This window comes from Bufo gargarizans, chromosome 6 (genome assembly GCF_014858855.1).
Source record: "Bufo gargarizans isolate SCDJY-AF-19 chromosome 6, ASM1485885v1, whole genome shotgun sequence".
Taxonomy (NCBI): domain Eukaryota; kingdom Metazoa; phylum Chordata; class Amphibia; order Anura; family Bufonidae; genus Bufo; species Bufo gargarizans.
In genome coordinates, this window is record NC_058085.1 from 118,723,430 (window position 1) to 118,749,316 (window position 25,887).

The following is a 25,887-nucleotide window of genomic DNA, read 5'->3' on the forward strand; positions in this document are numbered from 1 at the left end:
GAGCACATGCACTCTGATGAACAAGCATGTGTATGAGGGGCTTCTCTGGTATGTCCAGGATCCCCTAAGGGACTAGCAGAAGTTAGAGCTGAATGTGGAACCAATAACCAGATCTCAAGTGGACATCATATATGCAAAAAGGGACCCACCATCATCTTATCAAAGAAAACATTGCATTGTTCCTGGGCAAGCAAACCTACTCGAAAAGAAGATGAGTCTCAAAAGGTTTCAAAGTAATGATAATCATTAAATACATACACTCACCTAAATAATTATTAGGAACACCTGTTCTATTTCTTATTAATGCGATTATCTAGTCAACCAATCACATGGCAGTTGCTTCAATGCATGTAGGGTTGTGGTCCTGGTCAAGACAATCTCCTGAACTCCAAACTGAATGTCAGAATGGGAAAGAAAGGTGGGCTACAACAGCAGAAGACCCCACCGGGTACCACTCATCAAATAGGAAAAAGAGGCTACAATTTGCACAAGCTCACCAAAATTGGACTGTTGAAGAAAAATGTTGCCTGGTCTGATGAGTCTCGATTTCTGTTGAGACATTCAAATGGTAGAGTCTGAATTTGGCGTAAACAGAATGAGAACATGTATCCATTATGCCTTGTTACCATTGTGCAGGCTGGTGGTGGTGGTGTAATGGTGTGGGGGATGTTTTCTGGGCACACTTTAGGCCCCATAGTGCCAATTGGCCATCGTTTAAATGCCACAGGCTACCTGAGTATTGTTTCTGACCATGTCCATCCCTTCATGACCACCATGTACCCATCCTCTGACGACTACTTCCAGCAGGATAATGCACCATGTCACAAAGCTTGAATCATTTCAAATTGGTTTCTTGAACATGACAATGAGTTCACTGTACTAAAATGGCCCCCACAGTCACCAGATCTCAACCCAATAGAGCATCTTTGGGATGTGGTGGAACGGGAGCTTCGTGCCCTGGATGTGCATCCCTCAAATCTCCATCAACTGCAAGATGCTATCCTATCAATATGGGCCAACATTTCTAAAGAATGCTATCAGCACCTTGTTGAATAAATGCCATGTAGAATTAAGTTTAGTTTTATGTTTGTGGGGTTTAGGCGCTATCGATGTGTATTTAGAAGTTCTGAAGGTCACTATCACTATAGACCCAATATTACACATATATATCTTTTTCTCTTGCCATCCAAGTGTTCTAGCCTGGTGCTAACACTATTTTTTGGTGCAGCCTCCCCTATTACTGTCATCTGTTCACTTTATATATTTCTACTAAAATACTAAAATATAATAAAAACATTTTCTTCCTTGGTCCACATAGTAATAATATTCCATTTTCAGTCCCATCACCGTTGGCGCCTTGCAAGTGGGATATTCCTTGTACTTAGGTCTTCCTAACCTCCTTTCTTTTGTTGTTTCTTGCACCTTTCTTTCTATGTAGAATTAAGGCAGTTCTGAAGGCAAAAGGGGGTCCAACGCCATATTAGTATGGTGTTCCTAATAATTCTTTAGGTGAGTGTATATGCAACATGATAAAAATAGAGATGAAATACATCAATACATCAAGTAGAAGTACGGTATACACCTGAGGAACAGTGTAATAATGCTCTCAATGCTGAGGGTAATGCAGTAACTACAGTTATCAAAGATAGCAAGTGGAATCAAGTTTAATATAAAACAGCGTCAAGACCTGTGTCTGTATAAATAAATGTGTTTAACCCCTCAAAGAGACAACAAATGTAAAGCAAGACCAATCCTTACATACTCATATGTGGAACAATCACCTCAGGAGAACCACACACCCCGATGTGCGTTTTGGCAACACCTTCATCTGGGGGTTGTGTATGGGTATGTAAGGATTGGTCTTGCTTTACATTTGTTGTCTCTTTGAGGGGTTAAACACATTTATTTATACAGACACAGGTCTTGACGCTGTTTTATATTAAACTTGATTCCACTTGCTGGTGTATAGTTACTGTATTCCCCTCTGTATTGAGAGCATTATTACACTGTTCCTCAGGTGTAGACCACAGTTCTACTTTGATGTATTTCATCTCTATTTTTATCATGTTGCATATACAGTTGAAAGAAAAAGTATGTGAACCCCTTGGAATGATATGGATTTCTGCACAAATTGGTCATAAAATGTGATCTGATCTTCATCTAAGTCACAACAATAGACAATCACAGTCTGCTTAAACTAATAACACACAAATAATTAAATGTTACCATATTTTTATTGAACACACCATGTCAATATTTACAGTGCAGGTGGAAAAAGTATGTGAACCCCTAGACTAATGACATCTCCAAGAGCTAATTGGAGTGAGGTGTCAGCCAACTGGAGTCCAATCAATGAGATGAGATTGGAGGTGTTGGTTACAGCTTCCCTGCCCTATAAAAAACACACATAGTAACATTTAATTCTTTGTGTGTTATTAGTTTAAGCAGACTGTGATTGTCTATTGTTGTGACTTAGATGAAGATCAGATCACATTTTATGACCAATTTGTGCAGAAATCCATATCATTCCAAGGGTTCACATACTTTTTCTTGCAACTGTATGTATTTAATAAAGATGACCATTACTTTTGAGCCATTTGAGACCCATCTTCTTTTTGTGTAGGTTTGCTTGGTCTATGTTGAGTTGGCTTTTTTGAGGGGAGTAGATTTGCCCACTATATTGTTTGGGTTTATATTTGTTTTTGTGCTATGTAAGCTGTCTGCACTAACTATTGCTTCTGGGCAGACGATCGCTGTTTATTTTTTTTAATCAATTCTCTTTTTATTAAAGAAATAGATCATACAAAACACAACACTGTTGTATAATCAAAGCAGTATAGAGAGCAGTAATACAGATTAACAAGATGACATAGAGCGTTCTAGGAGCTGTCACAAAGTGCTCTGGACCTTGATCCAGCATTGTTAGTGCACCACAGGACCACAGAAAAACAGTCCTAGTACCAGAAAGCTACAATGTGGGTATAACCAAGGCAATTCAATTGTCAAAATACCAAAACATGCCCAGGAAAACAGGAGGAAAGAGGGGAAAAGAGGTTAGTGTGGAAGGTGGTTGGGTAGGAGACAAATGGCATAGTTGTCATATATGTGAGTTATAATTTAGCAAGGCATGGAAAATAAAGGTCACTAGAAGTTGGTGTGAGGCATCTCATATAGTGAGCAGTAGAATGAGCCATGGAAATGCGCTTATGAATTAAAACCTCTATAGGCTTTCCATTGGCCCCAGGATTTTAGAAAGGAAGTCCGAGTGTGCGTCTCCCAGTGCGCTAACTCTTCAAAGCGGTATAGCTGATAGACCTTATCTATCCATGTTGGTATGGAGGGTGGTAAATCACTTCTCCAGAGATATGGTATGAGCAAGTGCGCCGCTGTTATGAGCATGGTAGGTAGGTTGTGTTTGGATGGAGTAAATTTGTGATATGGGCACCAAAGAGTCAGTTTGGGGTCTAAGGACAGTTTCGTAGAGCAGATGTGGTTTATCAAAGTACCCACCTCTGTCCAGAAATTTTGTGTACATGGGCAGAACCACCAAATGTGGGAGAGGGATCCCTTCCCCACACCACATTTTCAACATTGTTCGGGAATATCAGGATTTCCTATGGAGGAACTCGAGGGTCTTATACCACCTTGTCAGAAGTTTGTATGAGTTTTCCTGTATTTTAATACATCTATTAAAGCCATGGGAGTGGGCTAAGATAAAGTCTTTTTCCGGGTCTGTGAGTGTAATGGCGAGCTCCCACTCCTAGGCCTTTAGAAAGTATATTGAAGGTGGTGTAGAAGAGAGTATTGAGGTATACGTGAGAGACAACAACCTTCTGGGGAGCTTGGTCCTTTCCATCAGTTGTTCAAGCCAAGATTTAGTTCTATGGGGATTACAAGGCAGGGAGATGTTTTTTATATCTCTGCGGAAATCTAGGAGATGAAGAAATGAAGCAGTCTGAACCCAGAGAAGCCCTATTATGTCATCCCAATCTAGATTACTGTCCCTCGTAAGAATCTTTCTTAAGGAAAAGTTGGTCAGCAGAGACCATACTCCTGGCGGTTGTACAACACCAGGATGTATATGAGGTTGCAGTAAATCGAGAGGTAGGTTGGGAGTTGGGAACTGGAGGATCTGAGCCTCATAGAGTCCAGACCAGATTGCAAGTTCACCTTTCAATAGAGTAGGATGGGACGTGTCTCTTGTGTAGGATCTTATCCCCCCAGAGTATCAGTCTCTCTTTAGCTGTCACAAGATGCCTTTCTAAATCTGTACAGAGGTTTGGAAAAGGGGAAGACAACATGGTTAAACATCTGGTAATTTGCACTGCCTTATAGTACTCATACCTGCACGATCCCCTGAAGACGCTGGGTGTCCAGCGAAACATGGCGGGATGCAGGGTGTATGAGTGTTTATATTTTTAGGTTTAGTGGAAGTGAGGGAGCTCCGTAACGGGAGTGAATTACAGCTAATATAGGTACTAAAAATAAGATGACTGCAAGCCGTTATATGGGCTGCAGCTAGTATTGATACCAGGTACATGCTGTGAAGTAACAGCAATAATACTGATACACAGAGAAAAAAAGGGAGCGACCCACGCCACTGATAGTTTTAATCTGTCTGCGTTTTGTTAGCACTAAATTATAGTGATTTTAAAAGGAATAATAAATAAAAGTAATGAATGTTTTAGCTGTATATAACAGCAGATGACAAAGATGTAAATTTGTCCGGATGGACCACTGGTTAGTTCACTGTGATGTGAGGTCCAATTAAATTGTAGTTGTAGATCTGGGTCATTGCCCTTTACATTCTGCATTAAGCCTCATTCACATGTCAGTGTTCCACATACGTGTCAGGCCACATTGTCCTAGTGTACCCACTTTTAATGGCTCTTAGACAGCTGCACTCGTCTAAGCAGCTGTTAAAAAACGGTCCCATTTATTGCAATGGGATCCGTCTGGCCGGGAAAACAGCCAAAAATAGGACGTCACGCTGCCATTTTCACTGTCTTGTGCATATAGGCTATTAAATCGGTGGGACTCCTATTGCTGGAACCCCCAGCTATCATTAAAATTGGGTCCCGTACCCCTTGCAGCCCCCCTGAACGGAGGGGCCGGTTGCACATGTGTGTGGCCACCCCATTAATTTCTATGGGAGTTCTGGATAACCAAGTACAGCGCTTGGCTATATCTTGAATTCCCATAGAAATTAATGGAGTGGCTCAATGCATGCCTGACTGGCTGCACCGTTAATTGCAGGGGGTAGGGGGCCTCTATTCTTTTAATCGGTGGGGGTCTCAGCAGTAGGATCTGCACCGATCTAATAGTAATCCCTTTACCTGTGGATAGGGGAAAACTTCAAAAAACTGAAATTCCCCTTTAAGGCTCCATTCAGACGTCCATGGTGCATTGCGGATCTGCAATACACACGGCCCGCACTCCCATAGAAATGCCTATTCTTGTCCGCAGTTGATGACAAGAAAAGAACACGTTCTATTTTTTCGGGAGCCGCGGACCGGAAGGTCGGGGGCACGTTCCGAAAATGCAGATGCAGACAGTACACTGTGTGCTGTCCACATTTCTTCCGGCCCCATAGTGAATGAATGGGTCCGCACCTGTTCCGCATAATTGCGTAACGGATGCGGACCCATTCTACCGACGTGTGAATGGACCCTTAGGCTGGAGCTACAGCTAGACTTTTTGTAGCACTTTTGGTTGATTTTTTTTTTTCTATGGAGTGACAGCTGAAATGCACATGATTGCCTATGGGTTAATTTACTGCTTGGGACTTCAGCTTTATATTTAAATAGTTAAAATCAATTAAAAGATTCCACCTTACACTTTTCACAGCTCCTTTGGAAAATGAAAGCTGGAATCTGATGGGTTGCCTTGGGCAACTAAGCCAGTTCTACTTTATACCAGTTTTGATAAATCTCCACCTAGGTGTGTAACCCTAGCCTTAACAGCAGGGAATAAACTCTGACACAGTTGGCCAAGATGGATTTTTATTTTATCAGGCTATACATGAATAGTAAAACCTGGAGGGATTAACAGTAGGCCGACAGGACATGGAAGTGTAGTGTTGCAAGCACTGAAGGAACCACTGCTCTAAAATAGTTAGGCAGAGGTGAATATGTAGGAAAGAAAGCGTTGCAAACTGAATAGTTCAACTTTTAATGGCTAACTACAAAAAACTGCTGATGATAGGGTTCCTTTAAGTCACAAAAAAGAAGAACTTACAGTTAGGTCCATATACATATATATATATATTTGGACACTGGCGCAAATTTTGTTATTATTACCTGTTTACTAAAATATATTCAAGTTATAGTTATATAATGGACATAAAGTCCAGACTTTTAGCTTTTGTTGAGGGTAACTACATTAAAATTGTATGAAGGGTTTAGGAGTTTCAGCTGCTTTACATGTGGCACCCTGTTTTTAAAGGGACCAAAAGTAATTGGACAATTGACTCAAAGGCTGTTTCATGGGCAGTTGTGGGCAATTCCTTCATTATTTCATTCTCAATTAAGCACATAAAAGGCCTGGAGTTGATTTGAGGTGTTGTGCTTGCATTTTGAAGATTTTGCTGAGAAGTATACATGCGGTCAAAGGAGCTCTCCATGCAGGTGAAACAAGCCATCCTTCATTTGCGAAAACATTTTTAAAAAAACATCCGAGAATTGCTACACTATTACAAGTGACAAAATCTACAGTTTGGTACAAGAAAGAAAGAAAGTGAACGAACTGGTGACCTCAACAATGATAAAAGACCTGGATGCCCACGGAAGACAACAGTGGTGGATGATCGCAGAATAATTACCATGGTGAAGAGAAACCCTTTCACAACAGCCAACCAAGTGAACAACGCTCTCCAGGATCTAGGCGTATCAATATCCAAATTCACCATAAAGAGAAGACTGCATGAAAGTAAATACAGGGGGTTCCCTGCACGGTGCGAGCCACTCATAAGCCTCAAGAATAAGAAGGCTAGATTGGTCTTTGCTGAAAAACATCTTAAAAAATCAGCACGCTTCTGGAAAAACATTCTTTGGACTGATGAAACCAAGACCAACCTCTACCAGAATGATGTAAAGAAAAAAGTATGGCGAAGGCATGGTACAGCTCATGATCCAAAGCATACCACATCATCTGTAAAACACGGCGGAGGCAGTGTGATGGCTTGGGCATGCATGGCTGCCAGTGGCACTGGGTCAGTAGTGTTTATTGATGATGTGACACAGGACAGAAGCAGCCGGATGAATTCTGGGGTTTTCAGAGACATATTGTGTGCTCAAATGCAGCCAAACTGATTAGTCGGCATTTCATAATACAAATGGACATTGACCCAAAACATAAAGCCAAAGCAACTCAGGAGTTTATTAAAGCAAAGCAGTGGAATATTCTTGAATGGCCAAGTCAGTCACCTGATCTGAAGCCAATAGAGCATTTCACTTGTTAAAGACTAAACTTCAGACAGAAAGGCCCACAAACAGCAACTGAAAACCGCTGCAGTAAAGGCCTGGCAGAGCAGTAAAAAGGAGGAAACACAGCGTCTGGTGATGTCCATGAGTTCAAGATTTCAGGCAGTCATTGCCAACAAAGTGTTTTCAACCAAGTATTAGAAATCAAAATTTTATTTGCAATTATTTAATTTGTCCAATTACTTTTTGAGCCCCTGAAATGAAAGGATTGAATAAAAAAATAAATGCATTAGTTCCTCACATTTTTATGCAATCATTTTGTTCAACCCACTGAATTAAAGCTGAAAGTCTGAACTTCAACTGCATCTGAATTGTTTTGTTCAAAATCCATTGTGGTAATGTACAGAACAAAAATTTTAAAATGTTTTCTCTGTCCAAATATATATGGACCTAACTGTGAATTGCTTGTAGTATACATAAAAAAAAGTGGTTTCATAGTTTTCAGCTCAGCCTCATGGTGGCACTGTAGATTGATGTTCTAATCTGTAATTAAAATTGCAGGTCAGGCTGGCATTGGGCAGTCCTTATACTGTGCAGTTTGTTTTGTTAAAGTAAGTTAAACTTTTATGGTCCTTGTGTAGAATTCAACACTTGATGCTTTCATAGAAGGTAGAGTTGACGATAAATGTCTTCTTACAAGTGCTTGATTTCAGAAAAAAAAAAAATCTTATGTAGACACTGTTTTCCCTGTAGCCGCAGCCTCCAGTTCTGCCCAAGGGTCCTCCACCATGGATGGGCTGTAGTAGTGACTGATGTCTTTGTGGTTGCTTCTGAAATGTACCTGTTAGAGGAGAGGAGTAGGTTTAGAAAGTTGAACATGGGTTGGGTCAGGGCATGAGAAGCTCATGTCAGGATTCCTGGGCGCCCTGTAATCTGTGCAAGGTGGAGGTGGATCATGGAGGTAAGTGCTCAGTTCCTCATCAGTGTTTCTATTACTATTCATGGATGTGTTGAGTCCTCCAGAATGGAGATGCTCTTTGAAAGGGGATGATTGGGGATCCTGAATGGGAGTTGATCTCTACCACTATTATGGAATTTTGTGTGGTAGACTTGGCTTGAAAACGCAAAAGCAGGAAATAAAGACACAGATATTCTCTGGGAATAATGAGACTCTCAAGTGCCAGCAGCCTGCCTCCCTGGCCAGAAGATTCCTACTTATCTGCTCCCTATTGCTCCAGTCCTCCATGCTGCCTCTGGTGTCTCCCTTTACCGGTTCCCGCAGTGTTAGCATCTGGTACAGCATGGTCAGACACAGCTTCAATGGTGATGTGTCCGCTGCAGCCATGTCACTGCTGAAGCCAGTCATTGGCTGCAGCGGGGCATATGACCATGCCCATGAAGATGGCAAAACCGCGGGGACTGAAACCTGGAGGCACAGCGGAGGACTGGAGCCGCGGAGAGCAGGTATGTGTGAATCTTTTGGACAGAGAGGCAGGCTGCTGGCACTTAAGAAAGTCTCATTCTTCCCAAAGAACCTCTTTATGGTTCAATTTGTTTTTATTGAAAACCACATGCTTTGAATGTATGCAACATAAGAAAGTCATATTGAGCATATGCAATATGCGAAAATTACAAAGTTACATATTGAGTCAGCATAACTGAAATAGGTTCAACCATCATCAATACCAGATGAATGGGGTAAGGGGGGAGAGACAAGACAAAGGATCCAGGGGGGAAGGCAAGGCGGGAGGGAGGGGGGAAGGGAATGAACTAGTAATCCACATATGATATAATTGCAGTCAGACTAGACAGGATATTTTAAATAGCATGACCTGAGGACAACCAAACCGAGAAACCTGTAGATGCACGGAACTGGTACCAGGCCTCCCATTGTTTAAGGTGAGCAACTCCAAGACCCTGGTCTTCTGCCCCCAGTTCTTCCAGGCGTGCCAAAGAATCTAAGGCACCCACCCAAGTAACTCTACGGGGGCTATCTGAAGATCTCCAAGCCCTGGGGATTATTTGACGCATTGCTATGACAAAAAATCTAAGGATACCCTTCCTAACTACCTTAATTCTGCCCGGGAAAACTGAAAGGAGAGCTATCTGGGGTGACATAGGAACATGGATTTTGTATAGATGTTCGTATAGCTTGAAGATGTCGTTCCATAGTGTTGCTACTCCCGTACACTCCCACCAGATGTGCAACATAGTGCCCCTATCTTTCGAACATCTCAAGCACGTGTCTGGCACCGAGGGATAGAATTGGTGAAGCTTGACCGGAGTCCTATACCACCTAGACCAGATCTTATAATTGAGTTCCTGAATCTTACAGGAGATCGAAGACTTATGTGTGAAAAGGAGAGACCTTCTCCATTGATCAGATGTAAGAGGATATCCCAGTTCAGATTCCCATGAAAGCATAATTTTCTTAGTCGGGGCAGGGAATTCTTCTGTGTCGTCCCCGATCTCTCCCGAGTTCAGAATGGCATAAATAAGAGATATGGAATGCCCAGGAGCAGAAGTAGCTAGGCATAATTTCTCAAAATCAGATAGTGAGGACTGTAATTGCGTACCGGGTGCCAGAGATCTAGTAAAACTGCGTAATTTTAAGTAGTGAAACCATCGCCCAGGTGAGTCAGGGATAATATGGCCTAAATCCTTAAGATCTTTAATCCCTCCGGCCGAATATATCTCTTTGACCCTGATCTGGGGTCTGGAGTGTAAGCCGAGAGCTGGTAGAGTTAACAGCGAGGCTGGCATCAACGGATGACCAGATATGTTTGTGAGAGGGCCAGGGATTGTAGCCAACCGGGTCGTGGAGGCAAACTTGGTCCAAATGTGTACTAGAGAAGATAGGAAAGGTGATAATCTTTCAATAGGCATCTGGGTCAGTGTATTTGTCGGAAACCAGAAAACGCTGGGGATAAGGCCAGGAGCTAGCGCGTGTTCTAATTCAACCCAAAGCTTTCCCTCAAGATTATGGGTTAGGTCAATCACGCAATTGGCGACCGCCGCTTTGTAGTATGAGAGGAAGTCAGGCAATCCCGTGCCTCCATGTCCCCTGGATCCTGACCATAAGATTGTAGCTCAACCTAGCTTTGGATCTACCCCAAATAAAGCGGGATGCGAGTCTCCTTAGACGTGCAAAGTAAGAGGCTGGGATCCGACAGGGGATTGTCTGGAATAAATAAAGAAGTCTGGGCAGAACGTCCATTTTTAGGGTGTTTATTCTACCAAACCACGAAATATTTAAGGCTGACCAAGTTTGTAGGTTATCTTCAATGGTGCGAAGTATAGGAAGGTAGTTGCCAAAGAACCTCTTTAAAGGGACGGTGCTAATATTGGTCACAGGCTGTGTACTTAACTTCATTTAAATGCCATGAAAAACGATGGCTGGAACTGACAGGCTCCCTGTTAAAAACAACTATGTTTCACGCTGAAAATGCAGCATCTTAGGAAGAAAAAACACAGAGGACATTTATTGACTAGAGTTTTGTGTGCTGGTTATAATCTGTGGCCCACTGGTCTCAGATACGTCACCATTGAGGCACACTCCTATTAAAGATAGTGGTGCATCTGGGGTGCAACTTAAAACGACACCATCTATGAACTGATGTAGATTTTGGGTGGAGACACACTGCTTGGTTGACTTCTGTCCTCATTAGCAGAAGACCTCTCAGTCAAGCTGAGCTGGGTGGCAGAAGCTAGTGGGAGCTGCCCTGACTCCTTTTAAAACGATAGGGTAGATTTCTAATTGCTTTCTCGTTTAGACAGTCTAAAGATGTGACACATTTATCACAGTGACTTCTAGTGGATTATAAAAAAAAAAAAACACAATTCTGGTGTATGTAGTTTAGTAAACCACCTCGTAGGTTTAGCATTTCAGAATAAAACATAGTTTTTTGTGACCAGAGAGCCTCCTGGGATTTCATGCTACCTGAACCTCCTGACAGGTTCATACAAAGGAAAGGTAATCCATATTGGAAAGGATTTTCACTATGGAGGCATAATAAACTTTACATATATCTAAATATGGCTTACCTGCGCCCTTTTCTCGGGGTATACCAAACCACGCTCAGGATTATTTTTATAAAAGGGTGAATATTTCGGAGTTCCTGGGCTGTAGCTCCAGCTTCTGTGGTAATTGGATGCTGGGTCCCATTGGTTAGGAGACCACTGTTGTCGGGATGCCCACTGTCCATTTGGACTAGAACTAGAATTGTAATATTGAGGGCTCCAGTGGCTCTGAGAGACTGGTCGGTTTCTGCTCTGCCAGCTCTGATGGGGGGAGCTCCAGCTTTTTGGTGAAATGTTTCTCTGTGATGGGTTGAGGAATGGCGACATCATATCTTCTCTGACTCTAGAGACTGATGGAGACTTCCAGTGTTGTGACATGGTTTATCTGTCTGCAATGAGCAAATACGGTACCAGATCAATGGCCTATCACGTTAGAGAACAAAGCACAGATAAAAAGACAACTACTCTTTCCGAGAAGATATTAGCTTTCAGAGCATGATAGGAGTTATAGGATTTCAACAGCTGAAAAGCCACAGTTCGGAGACCACTACCCTAAGCACTTATGTACATGGTGGTATTGATGATCAGGGCATCAGCAGCATATTTACAGCCAGAGATGGCGTCCATTACGCTGTATTTTGTTTAACATTGTTAGAGAAAAGTCTTCAGCAGGCTCCCCCTAGTGGTGACTGTAGACTGAATCTTAGCCCTTAAAACATTTACATACCAACAGTCTTGAAAGGCTGTTAGCTATTTCTAGCATAAAAATTATCATTTTTTTCCATGTGTCCCCCTTGCTGGGGACAGGCTCTGGTCTCCTTCCCCCCCTGGCAGCTGACAATGTTGTCCCTTTTTATGTTCCTTGCAGTACAGGTCTTCTCAGCTACATTACCATGCATTACAGCTGCTATTTTGACTGCTCTATAGTGGACAGAGGATCACAACCATCTCTCAGCTCAGTAGGTGGGTGTGCACAATGTGAACACCAGGCCATAATGAGTAAGTAAATGTCATCACTGGATGGAGGCTGCTTTTCTATGATCTATACGATGAAGGGGTTGTCTGAGCCCGGGAACTTCTGTTGAGATGGCCGAGCAGGGTGCAAATAAAAGTCTGACCTGTCACCCGCACTTCAGGTCCAGTGGCAAGTTCCCTTCTTCACTTTTAGTCCCCGCTGGAGTGGAAGTGTGATGTCCCACCTACAGGCACATTGCCACTGCTGGCCAATCGCTGGCCTCAGCAGTGACATGTTCAGGAACAGCATGTGACTGCTGCCACTGCTGAAGCCAGCGGTGATATGTATGTAGATGGCACGTGAGGAAAGACCAGATGCATCGGTAACAGTTGAGACTTTTCAGCAGGAGTTTCTGATATCAGAGAACCCCTTTATGCCACAAAAATAGCTTATATCTATTCTTCTAATTACATTTCCTAGTTGCTCAACCTTAGGGCCTATTCACATGACTGTGTCCATTTTGCAGACAGCAAACACTAGTTTCCACAACACAGACCATGTGCACCCAGCATCTCAGTACAGACCCATTGACTTGCATGGATTCACAATCTGCAAGATGTGACAAAGAATAAGACATTTCCTATCTTTTGCGGTGCAGCTACATGGACCCGGAAACACACCGGTCTGCAAAACGGACACGATCATGTGAGTGGACGCTAATGTAAAGTACAGGTGCACATGAATCTACCGCTGCTGGATACTATAGGTATAGCTGTTCACTTACCTCGCGTCTCTTCTCAGTTCTCCTCAGTCCTAATGTTGCTGCTGTGCTCAGTATTTATGTCGGTCTGGTAGGAGACGCCTTCTACCAATTGTCATGTAAAGTGATCAGCAAACAATAGGACATCACAAATGTCATAAGTAGATTCGCAGACACACCCTGACCAGTGAAACTGTCACTTGTAAAGTTACAGACCAAGTGATCACTGTATCTGTGCGACCGATTATAATCGCGTCAAACCAACCAACGCCGGATCCTCTTTTATAAAAATTGTGTAACCGTAAAAAGGTCTTTGTTCGCTCGTATCAACCAGTCAGAGCTCACCTTTCATTTCTTAAGCTGCTCTGGAAAAATGAAAGCTGAGCTCTATTTGGCCCACGAGGACACTTTTAGGCTACATGCACACAACCGTATGTGTTTTGTGGTCCGCAAATTGCGGATTCACAAAACAAAATGGACGACATCCGTATGCCATCTTTTTTTTTCAAAGATCCATTGTAACAATACAAATGGACAAGAATAGGACGTGTTCTATATTTTTTTGCAGGGCTACGGAATGGACATACTGATGCGGACAGCACACAGTGTGCTGTCCGCATTTTTTGCGGACCCATTGAAATGAATGGGTCGGCATCGTATCCGCATAGAAAAACGGAACGGACATGGAATCAAACAACGCTCGTGTGCATGTAGCCTTATCTGCAGTTTTCATAATGCAGTGTTTTTTTGTACAGTTTTTATAATGGAAAACTGCAGCTCATATTAAAAACCGTATTCAAAATCATTTGCATTTACCCTTCTGGTAGACGCGTGAACACAAACTTTTTAGGCCCCACACACAGTACAGCTTTTGACATTGGAGATTTAGTGTGGATTCCATGCCAATAAACCACTGGCCGTGGAATCCTCCTCCCATTGTTTTCAGTGGGAGGCCATGGCTCCGTTCATGCGCCATTTAGAGCCAAGAATGGACATATCAATAGACGCCATGTGAATAAGGCCTTAAATTGCAGCCAGATCATGTCCAGCTACAGAAACCCCAGCACTCAGCTGGTAGGCCTGAGTGAAGCTACAGCCAGCCATTTCTCTAAGGGCTCAATTACATGACCGTATGTATTCTGCGGTCCGCAAAACTTTGCAGACCATTGTAACAATGCCTGTCCTTGTCCGCAAAAAGGACAAGAATAGGACATGTTCTATTTTTTGGCGGAACGGACATATGGGCGTACGGAAATGGAATGCACACAAAGTAATTTCTGTTTTTTTACGGACCTGTTGAAATGAATGGTTCAGCATACGGACCTGTAAAAAAAGGAACGGAAACGGAAATAAAATACGTTCGTGTGCATGAGCCCTAAGGGTTCTTTCACAAGAGTAAGTTTTCCGTCCGGATGTGATGTGTGAAGTAAGCGCAGAGCATTCACTTCAATGAGTCTGTGCACATTTTTTCACGCATCCGCTTTGCTTTCTGGAGCAATCCCAGCTTGTTCTATATTTTGCGTTTTTCACGCAGGCCTGACTCTGTAGAAGTGAATGGTGCTTGTGTGAAAAGCAGAAGGCAGCTGGATGCAGTGCGTTTTTCACTGATGATTGTTATTCTTCAGTTTTTCGTCACACCCGTTAAAAACGCATGCAATCCGGATACCTTCTGGACGGAAAGAACGCACACGCTGAATACAATTGCAGAAAAAAAATGATTCGTCTTGTGTGCAAAACTATCAGTTTTTTCCTGAACAGATCCTAACACAATACGTATCGCTCGTGTGAAAGAGGCCCAACAGCGGCCACTACAGGGGAAATGTGGTATTACATGCTGACCAGTCAAAAGAATGCATGATGTAATGTATCAATAAGCTGGGTCCCCTTCTAGGACGTCCATATGTCCTAAGATAATGTCTAGGTACTAAGGATATTATTTATGCTGAGTGTTTTGTCACCGTAGATGGAGCAATCTCTGCTATGAACCGTAGTTATTGGTGTTTTAGGGAACATGTATGTGAACACCTTATGTATGTACTATATACAATGCATTCTTTATATTGTGTCGATTACCACCACAGCCGGATGTTTCATTACCAATGGACACAGATCTCTGCAATTCCTAGGCCAGGTCTTCAACCTTAGACTCTCCAGCTGGTGCAAAACTACAACTTCCAGCATGCCCTGTCTATGGGTTGGCGACCATGACTCTAGGGCATGTGTTTTCTGTCCCAACTGTAAAATGCATGAATCTTTTGGGACAATACTGCTTGGTTTTGAAAGGGAGAACAATGACAGAAAACTGCATTTAAAAAACACAGATTGCATTCAATTAACAAAGCACAATGTGTACCGTTTTATTCTTCCGTCAGTTGTACAGTCTGAAAGGACAACTTCATGCATGGTAATGAGCTATTATCATAAAAGCCGCCACGCCTTCTCCCACAGGAAACCGCTATCACTCCCCAAACCTGTGTATTGAGCAGTAGTGTTGCTCCCTATTGTTATTCTATAATCTCGTACAATGGCATTCATATTGGAACCTAAATCCTATCGGAAGAAATAATGGCTGAGGTCTTGTAAAATAAAGCTGGTCATACACGTTGGGGTTCTGTATTAGACCACATGATTTTTGGGCCAATTATCGGGGACACGCATCTATATGAACAGTGATTCCCAATAACTTCCCCCTGTAGTCGATCAGCTGATGAAAGAACTAATGCTCCTTTGGCTGATGGGCATCCTTCATGAGGATGAAACATGCCCGATTATCGGCAGCACGTCTTCCTGTGTAATCAGTGATGTACTGCCAATTATGAATTGAACAGTATGAGGGGGAAATGACTATGGTAGTGATCATTCCTCCCCATTCACTTTCAATTGGCCGCTGCAAACAAGTGCCGAAGGATGTGATCTATCAGCCATCGGCGCTTGCACTGACCAAGCAGTGTAATAGGGCCTTTACATGTATGTTATCCAAACCTAATGATTTTGGTCTACCATCTAATGTACGTTGAAGCCCCCCGACCCTCCCTGGAAGTTTAATAAAGGTTTTCATCTGCCTGAACCTTTAGTTCTTGGGTTTCCGGCTTCTGTCAGGTGTGGGACAGCGGATTCCTCCAACTCTTCCTGCTAAGAGCACATGCACTCTGCTGAACAAGCATGTGTATGAGGGGCTTCTCTGGTATGTCCAGGATCCCCTAAGGGACTAGCAGAAGTTAGAGCTGAACGTGGAACCAATAACCAGATCTCAAGTAGACATCATATATGCAGCCTGTGCAATTATGCTGAGGCCCACTACAAAAAGGGACCCACCATCATCTTATCAAAGGAAACATTGCATTGTTCCTGGGCAAGCGAACCTACTGGAAAAGAAGATGAGTCTCAAATGTTTAAAAGTAATGATGATCATTAAATACATATATGCAACATGATAAAAATAGAGATGAAATACATCAAAGTAGAAGTGCGGTCTACACCTGAGGAGCAGTGTAATAATGCTCTCAATACTGAGGGTAATTTAGTAACTACAGTTATCAAAGATAGCAAGTGGAATCAAGTTTAATATAAAACAGCATCAAGGCCTGTGTCTGTATAAATAAATGTGTTTAACCCCTCAAAGAGACAACAAATGTAAAGCAAGACCAACCCTTACATACTCATAATTGGAACGATCACCTCAGGAGAACCACACACCCCGATGTGCGTTTCGGCAACGCCTTCATCTGGGGGTTGCGTATGGGTATGTAAGGATTGGTCTTGCTTTACATTTGTTGTCTCTTTGAGGGTTTAAACACATTTATTTATACAGACACAGGTCTTGACGCTGTGTTATATGAAACTTGATTCCACTTGCTGGTGTATAGTTACTGTATTCCCCTCTTTATTGAGAGCATTATTACACTGTTACTCAGGTGTAGACCGCACTTCTACTTTGATGTATTTCATCTCTATTTTTATTATGTTGTATATACAGTTGCAAGAAAAAGTATGTGAACCCTTTGGAATGGAATGACAAATTGGTCATAAAATGTGATCTGATCTTCATCTAAGTCACAAAAATAGACAATCACAGTCTGCCTAAACTAATAACACAGAATTAAATGTTACCATGTTTTTATTGAACACACCATGTAAACATTCACAGTGCAGGTGGAAAAAGTATGTGAACTCCTAGACTAATGACATCTCCAAGAGCTAATTGGAGTGAGGTGTCAGCCAACTGGAGTCCAATCAATGAGATGAGATTGAAGGTGTTGGTTACAGCTTCCCTAAGAATTTTTGCCTTGCATAAAGCTGGAAAGGATTATAAAAGTATCTCCAAAAGCCTTGCTCTTCATCAGGCCACGGTAAGACAAATTGTCTATAAATGAAGAAAGGTCAGCACTGTTACTACTCTCCCTAGGAGTGGCCGTCCTGTAAAGATGACTGCAAGAGCACAGCACAGACTGCTCAATGAGGTAAAGAAGAATCCTAGAGTGTCAGTTAAAGACTTACAAACGTCTCTGGCATATGATAACATCCCTGTTAGCAAATCTACAATACATAAAACACTAAACAAGAATGGATTTCATGGGAGGATACCACAGAGGAATCCACTGCTGTCCAAAAAAAAAACCACTGCTGCACGCTTACAGTTTGCACAAGAGCACCTGGATGTTCCACAGCAGTACTAGCAAAATATTCTGTGGACAGATGAAACCAAAGTTGAGTTCTTTGGAAGAAACACACAACACTATGTGTGGAGAAAAAGAGGCACAGCACACCAACATCAAAACCTCATCTAAACTGTGAAGTATGGTGGTGGGGGCATCATGGTTTGGGGCTGCTTTGCTGCATCAGGGCCTGGGCGGATTGCGATCATCGAAGGAAAAATAAATTCCCAAGTTTATCAAGACATTTTGCAGGAGAACTTGGGGCCATCTGTCCACCAGCTGAAGCTCAACAGAAGATGGGTGTTGCAACAGGACAACGACCCAAAGCATAGACGTAAATCAACAACAGAATGGCTTAAAGGGCTTCTGTCACCCCACTAAACTCATTTATATATTTTTTTGTGGTAGTTATAATCCCTATACTGCGATATATCTATACATTATGTTATTAATCATTTTTGTTCAGTAGATAATGCAAAAAACATACTTTTATAATATGCAAATTACCTGTCTACCAGCAAGTAGGGCGGCTACTTGCTGGTAGCAGCTGCAAAAAACCGCCCCTCCTCCTGTTGATTGACAGGGCTAGCAGCGATCTCCTCCCCTGGCTGGCCCTGTCTGCATTTCAAAAATCGCGCGCCTGTCTTGATTTGGCGCAGGCGCTCTAAGAGAAGGAGGCTCGATGACGTCACCGAAAGAGAAGACGTCATCGGCGCAGGCGCACTGAGGGAGTGCTGAGGAGACGAGCCTCCTTCTCTCAGAGCGCCTGCGCCGAATATAGACAGGTGTGCGATTTTTGAAATGCAGACAGGGCTAGCCGGAGGAGGAGATCGCTGCTGGCCCTGTCAATCAACAGGAGGAGGGGGCGTTTTTTTGCGGCAGCTACCAGCAAGTAGCCGCCCTACTTGCTGGTAGACAGGTAATTTGCATATTATAAAAGTAAGTTTTTTGCTTTATCTACTGAACGAAAATGATTAATAACATAATGTATAGATATATCGCAGTATAGGGATTATAAGTACCCCAAAAAAATAAAATAAAGAGTTTAGTGGGGTGACAGAAGCCCTTTAAACAGAAGAAAATACTCCTTCTGGAGTGGCCCAGTCAGAGTCCTGACCTCAACCCGATTGAGATGCTGTGGCATGACCTCAAGAAAGCGATTCACACCAGACATCCCAAGAATATTGCTGAACTGAAACAGTTCTGTAAAGAGGAATGGTCAAGAATTACTCCTGACCGTTGTGCACGTCTGATCTGCAACTACAGGAAAGGTTTGGTTGAGGTTATTGCTGCCAAAAGAGGTTCAACCAGTTATTAAATCCAAGGGTTCACATACTTTTTCCACCTGCACTGTGAATGTTTACATGGTGTGTTCAATAAAAAGATGCTAACATTTAATTCTTTGTGTGTTATTAGTTTAAGCAGACTGTGATTGTCTATTGTTATGACTTAGAGGAAGATCAGATCACATTTTACGACCGATTTGTGCAGAAATCCATATCATTCCAAAGGGTTCACATACTTTTTCTTGCAACTGTATGTATTTAATAAAGATTATAATTACTTTTGAGCCATTTGAGACTCATCTTCTTTTTGTGTAGGTTTGCTTGGTCTATGTTGAGTTGGCTTTTTTGAGGGGAGTAGATTTGCCCAATATATTGTTTGGGTTTATATTTGTTTTTGTGCTATGTAAGCTGTCTGCACTAACTATCGCTTCTGGGCAGACGATCACAGTTTTTTTAATCAATTCTCTTTTTATTAAAGAAATAGGTCATACAAAACACAACACTGTTGTATAATCAAAGCAGTATAGAGAACATTAATTAAAACCTCTATAGGCTTTCCATTGGCGGCAGGTTTTTAGAAAGGAAGTCCGAGAGTGTGTCTTCCAGTGCGCTAACTCTTCAAAGCGGTATAGCTGATAGACCTTATCTATCCATGTTGGTATGGAGGGTGGTAAATCACTTTTCCAGAGATATGGTATGAGCAAGCGCACCGCTGTTATGAGCATGGTAGGTAGGTTGTGTTTGAATGGAGTAAATTTGTGATATGGGCACCAAAGAGTCAGTTTGGGGTCTAAGGACAGTTTCGTAGAGCAGATGTGGTTTATCAAAGTACCCACCTCTGTCCAGAAATTTTGTATACATGGGCAGAACCACTGAATGTTGGAGAGGGATCCCTTCCTCACACCACATCTCCAACATTGTTCGGGAATATCAGGTTTTCATACGGAGGAACTCAAGGGTCTTGTACCATCTTGTCAGAAGTTTGTATAATTTTTCCTGTATTTTAATACATCTATTAAAGCCATGGGAGTGGGCTAAGATAAAGTATTTTTCCGGGTCTGTGAGTGTGATGGCGAGCTCCCTCTCCTAGGCATTTAGAAAGTATATTGAAGGAGGTGTAGAAGAGAGCATTGAGGTATACGTGAGAGTCAACAACCTTCTGGGGAGCTTGGTCCTCTCCATCAGTTGTTCAAGCCAAAATTTAGTTCTATGGGGATTACAAGGCAGGGAGATGTTTTTTCTATATCTGCGGAAATCTAGGTGATGAAGAAATGAAGCCGTCTGAGCCCAGAGAAGCCCTATTATGTCATCCCAATCTAGGTTACCGTCCCTCGTAAGAATCTTTCTTAAGGAGAAGTTGGTCAGCAGAGACCATACTCCTGGCGGTTGTAGAACACCAGGATGTACAGTTTTAATCTGTCTGCGTTTTGTTAGCACTAAATTATAGTGATTTTAAAAGGAATAATAAATAAAAGTAATGAATGTTTTAGCTGTATATAACAGCAGATGACAAAAGATGTAAATGGGTCCGGATGGACCACTGGTTAGTCACTAATATAGTAAACTTCGACATGTGCTGTGAGGTCCAATTAAATTGTAGTTGTAGATTTGGGTCATTTCCCTTTACATTCTGCATTAAGCCTCATTCACGTCAGTGTTACACATTGTCCTAGTGTACCCACTTTTAATGGCTCTTAGACAGCTGCACTCGTCTAAGCAGCTGTTAAAAAACGGTCCCTTTGCTCTGGTGCAGATTGACTTGTGCCTGGGGGTGCTCAGACAGGGACCTAGGCTGTGGAAATGTAACTCACATTGGCTGAATGTGTTGGAGGATTTGTCGGGGATCTCTCTGGAAATTAGGGAATTTTTTGCTATTAATACTGGGACAGCTTCGATACCGGGGGTCTGGAACGCCATGAAAGCATTCCTGAGGGGAGTCCTGATGAAAGAAATTAGCAAGCATAAATCCAGGTCTAGGGAGGCGGATGTCAAGGCGCACGTTCTAGTGGCTGAGGCTGAGAGAGAGTTTGGTAGACTTCCCACCCTGGTTAATAGTGAAGCGCTGGCAGTAGCTCAGGAGCAGTTGAGGTGTCATTTAGTGCAGGCCGCAGAGAGAAACAGGAGTTTTTATCGTCAAAGATCCTTTGAAGAGGGTGAAAGGGTGGGGCATCTGTTGTCGGTGGTTTCGCAGGCCCAGCGTGCCTCCTCTTGTATTCAGGAGCTAAGGGATGACATGGGGAATGGTAGGCAGGACACAAAAGGAATATTAGATATTCTAAAAAGATTTTATATATCTCTGTACGCTTCCACTGGCTCTAGTTCTGAGGAGGCTCTGACTGATTTCCTGGTGGGGGCACAGTTACCGGTGCTGTCAGTGGAAGATAGAGAAAGGCTGGAGGAGCCGATAGCGCTTGAGGAATTGGAAGCTGCGCTTGGGGGTATGGCGAATGGTAAGGCGCCCGGTGCTGATGGCCTCCCTGTAGAGGTATATAAAAAGTTGCAGGGGATATTACTTCCTGAATTACTTAAGGTGTTTGAGCACTCGCTGGAGGCAGGTTCGCTACCACATTCGATGCAGGAGGCTATAATTGTGGTTTTACCTAAACCTGGGAAGGATCCAAAGATGCCGGATTCTTACAGACCAATTTCGCTTCTCACAGCTGATGTTAAGCTCCTGGCGAAGGTGTTGGCGAACAGGCTGTCCAGGGTGATTCTGACTATCGTGCACCCGGATCAGACGGGTTTTATGCCTGGGAAGTCGACGGCTATTAATCTTCGTAGGTTATATGCTAGCCTAAATATTCAGGCGGATAATTGTGGTGACAGGGCCCTGCTTGCTCTTGACGCCGCCAAGGCGTTCGATAGTGTGGAGTGGAGCTACCTGTGGGGGGTCTTGAGCAACATGGGATTTGGTCCGCGGTTCGTTCAGTGGGTAAAGGTCCTATACTCTAGTCCCAAGGCGAGAATCAGAGCAAATGGAGGGTTGTCAGACTGTTTCGCACTCGCCAGGGGCACCAGACAGGGATGCCCATTGTCGCCCCTGTTGTTTGCTCTTGCAATAGAGCCGCTTGCGGCTTACATCCGCTTGTCAACAAATATAGAGGGGTTCAGGTACGGTGAGTTGCATAATAAAGTGGCCATGTACGCGGACGATACTCTGCTTTTTATGGGTGACACGGGTGCATCCCTGGATGCGGCCATGGCATTGATTGACAAATTTGGAGGCTTTTCTGGGCTTCGGATAAATTGGCAAAAATCCTCTTTGATGCCGATTGATGGGCAGGCCCTGGCAGGTAGACAGGTAGATAGTTTGGTTCCCTGGGTGGATAAATTTAAATACTTGGGACTGCATATAACTCCTAGACTGTCGGATTTTGAGGATCTTAATCTGTTTCCGTTGCTGGCTAACTTCAGGCTGAAGGTGAGGTCATGGTGTAGGCTTTTTCTTTCGGTGGTGGGTAGAGTGAATCTATTAAAAATGGTTATGATGCCCCAGTTGCTATATGTACTGAACAATGCTCCCGTGTGGATACCCCTGGACAGATTTAAGAAAGTTCACTCTATATTTAGGGATCTCATATGGAAGTATGGTCAGGCCAGGATTAAACTGGAGACATTGCAGTACCCTAAGTCTGAAGGCGGCCTGGCTGTTCCTAATGCATGGATTTACTTTTTGGCTTCCCAGTGTCAGCATTTCAAGGGTTGGATTAGCTTCCAAGTGCCGGACATGACAGGGCAGATATTGCAGCGTTGGTTGGGCAGTCGTGACCTCATGGGCATTCTGGAAGGGTCAGGTATGCATGGTGGGAGGGGAAAAGTCCCTCTGGTTGAACTTATGAAAAAAGTTTGGGCAAGGGTGAAGCAACTGAGAGGTGTAGGTGGAATCAGTGAGCTTTCCCCTATTAGAAATAATCACCTATTGCCTAAATTTTTTGCCATGACAGGACTTCGGAATTGGGAAACTCATGGAGTGATGAGAATTGGCCAATTGATGGAGGGCAAGCTATGCAAGTCGTTTCAGAACCTGCAGCAGGAATTTAATATCCCTAGGGGATGGTTCTATAAATATCTTCAATTGAGGCATGCCCTTGAGGTCACGCTGCGGAAAGGGTGTGTGATAGCACAAATGGAGACGGTTCATAAGCTTGTTCTCTCGACAGGAGGGGGGAAAAGAGGGCTGATATCACAAGTGTACGCTCTTTTACTTGATAAGTTCTTAGAGGAGTTCCCGCTCTTAAGAATGAAGAAATGGGAGGCTGACTTGGGAGGTATGTCTAAGGATAAATGGGAGGATATACTGGAAGGAGTCCCCAGGGTGTCCTTGAGTGAACAGGGCAAGTTGTCCCAACTATTTATCATACATAGAGTATACAAAACACCGGTGTTCCTAAAAAAGGTTGGCGTAAGAAGTGATGATAAGTGTCCTAAGTGTATGGAAGATGGGGCGGATTTGTTGCATATGCTGTGGTCTTGCCCAGTTATTGGTGCTTATTGGGATGCTGTCAGGAATATGATTAACAGTAAAATGTCTTTGCAAATTCAAAAGGACCCTAAGGTGTGTGTGTTGGGGTATGTGTCTGAGATTGGAGGGACTGAATCGGTTAAGGTGGCTGTGGGGAGGTTGTTGTATGTGGCTAGGAAGTTGGTGGCCATGAGGTGGATCCAGGGAAGTCCGCCCACATTAGAAGAGTTTGAAGGGAAGGTGCACGACATGTTGATATTGGAAAAAGGGGTGTATGTGAAGAGAGGGTGTTATCAGAAATTTGATAAATTGTGGAGTGAATGGCTATCTCATACTCATGTGGTTATATAGACATTGGATGGCTCATGACCAGTTAGTAGGGTGGGGAGGGGTTAGGGAAGGGTGGTGGGGGGGGGGGGGGGGGGTTGGGAACTTGGGAGGGGTCTTGGGGCTAGTTAGGACAGGTACAAATTTTTGTCTCATTACCTGATTCTACGAGTATACATGCTATATACAGATACCTGGTATAATCATATGTTGGTATTTATATGGAAACTGTTGTATATTGATTCAACGTGGTGGATATGATGCGGAAAGACTGTATTGTTTTTATGATGTCCTACGGCTATTGTTTCAATAAAAACGATTTGATTAAAAAAAACGGTCCCTTTGATTTCAATGGGATCCGTCTGGCCGGGAAAACAGCCAAAAATAGGACGTAACGCTGCTATTTTTCACTGTCTTGTGCATATAGGCTATTAAATCAGTGGGAATGCTATTGCTGGAACCCCCAGCTATCATTAAAATTGGGTCCCGTACCCCTTGTAGCCTTCCTGAACAGAGGCGCCGGTTGCACATGTGTGTGGCCACTCCATTCATTTCTATGGGAGTTCTGGATAACCAAGTACAGCGCTTGGCTATATCTTGAATTCTCATAGAAATTAATGGAGTGGCTCAATGCATGCCTGACCGGCTGTGCCGTTAATTGCAGGGGGTACGGGGCCTCTATTCTTTTAATCGGTGGGGGTCTCCGCAGTAGGATCTCCACCAATCTAATAGTAATCCCTTTACCTGTAGATAGGGGAAAAATTCAAAAAACTGAAAATCCCCTTTGAGGCTCCAGTCAGACGCCGATAGTGCACACTGCCGGAACCCCCATAGAAATGCCTATTCTTGTCCGCAGTTGCAGACAAATATAGAACATGTTCTATTTTTTCAGGAGCCGCGGACTGGATGGTCGGGGGCACGTTCCGAAAATGCGGACAGTACACTGTGTGCTGTCCGCATTTCTTCCGGCCCCATAGAGAATAAATGGTCCCATGCGGAACGGATGCGGACCCATTCTACGGATGTGTGAATCGACCCTTAGGCTGGAGATACAGCTAGACTTTTTGTAGCACTTTTGGTTGATTTTTTTTCTATGGCGTGACAGCTAAAATGCACATGATTGCCTAAAGGTCCATTTACTGCTTTGGACTTTATATTTAAAAGATTCCACCTTACACTTTTAAGCTGGAATCTGATGCGTTGATATGGGCAACTAAGCCAGTACTACTTTACACCAGTTTTAATAAATCTCCACCTAGGTGTGTAACCCTAGCCTTAACAGCAGGGAATAAACTCTGACACAGTTGGCCAAGATGGATTTTTATTTTATCAGGCTATACATGAATAGTAAAACCTGAAGGGATTAACAGTAGGCCGACAGGACATGGAAGTGTAGTGTTGCAAGCACTGAAGGAACCACTGCTCTAAAATAGTTAGGCAGAGGTGAATATGTAGGAAAGAAAGCAGCAAAGCATTGCAAACTGAATAGTTCAACTTTTAATGGCTAACTACAAAAACCAGCTGATAGGGTTCCTTTAAGTCACAAAAAAGAAGAACTCAAATATATATTTGGACACTTACACAAATTTAGTTTTTATTACCTGTTTACTAAAACATATTCAAGTTATAGTTATATAATGGACATAAAGTCCAGACTTTTAGCTTTTATTTGAGGGTAACCACATTAAAATTGTATGAAGGGTTTAGGAGTTTCAGCTCCTTTTCATGTGGCACCCTGTTTTTAACCCCTTAAGGACCAGGCTCATTTTCACCTTAAGGACCAGGCCATTTTTTGCAAATCTGACCAGTGTCACTTTAAGTGCTGATAACTTTAAAACGCTTTTACTTATACAGGCCATTCTGAGATTGTTTTTTCGTCACATATTGTACTTCATGACACTGGTAAAATAAAGTCAAAAAAATTAATTTTTTTGCATAATAAAATACCTAATTTACCAAAAATTTTGAAAAATTAGCAAATTTCAAAGTTTCAGTTTCTCT

The 25,887-nt window shown here is 42.9% G+C and overlaps 1 protein-coding gene across 1 annotated transcript; it reads right to left on the reverse strand.

Annotated features, from left to right (window-relative positions):
• Window positions 1-8,148: 8,148 nt before the first annotated feature.
• LOC122942015 (gastrula-specific protein 17-like) lies at window positions 8,149-11,768 on the reverse strand. Its single transcript, XM_044299510.1, has 2 exons — window positions 11,466-11,768; window positions 8,149-8,262 (listed from the first exon to the last, which is right to left on the reverse strand). Exons 1-2 carry the CDS (start codon window positions 11,766-11,768, stop codon window positions 8,149-8,151), a joined length of 417 nt encoding a protein of 138 aa, XP_044155445.1.
• Between the last annotated feature and the right edge of the window lie 14,119 nt (window positions 11,769-25,887).

Coding starts and splice junctions, on each gene's coding strand:
- LOC122942015 (XM_044299510.1), bottom strand. CDS start 11,768: ATGTCGCCATTCCTCAACCCATCACAGAGAAACATTTCACCAAAAAGC. Junction 8,263..11,465: donor ACCCCGAGAAAAGGGCGCAG/GTAAGCCATATT, acceptor CTCCTCTAACAG/GTACATTTCAGAAGCAACCA.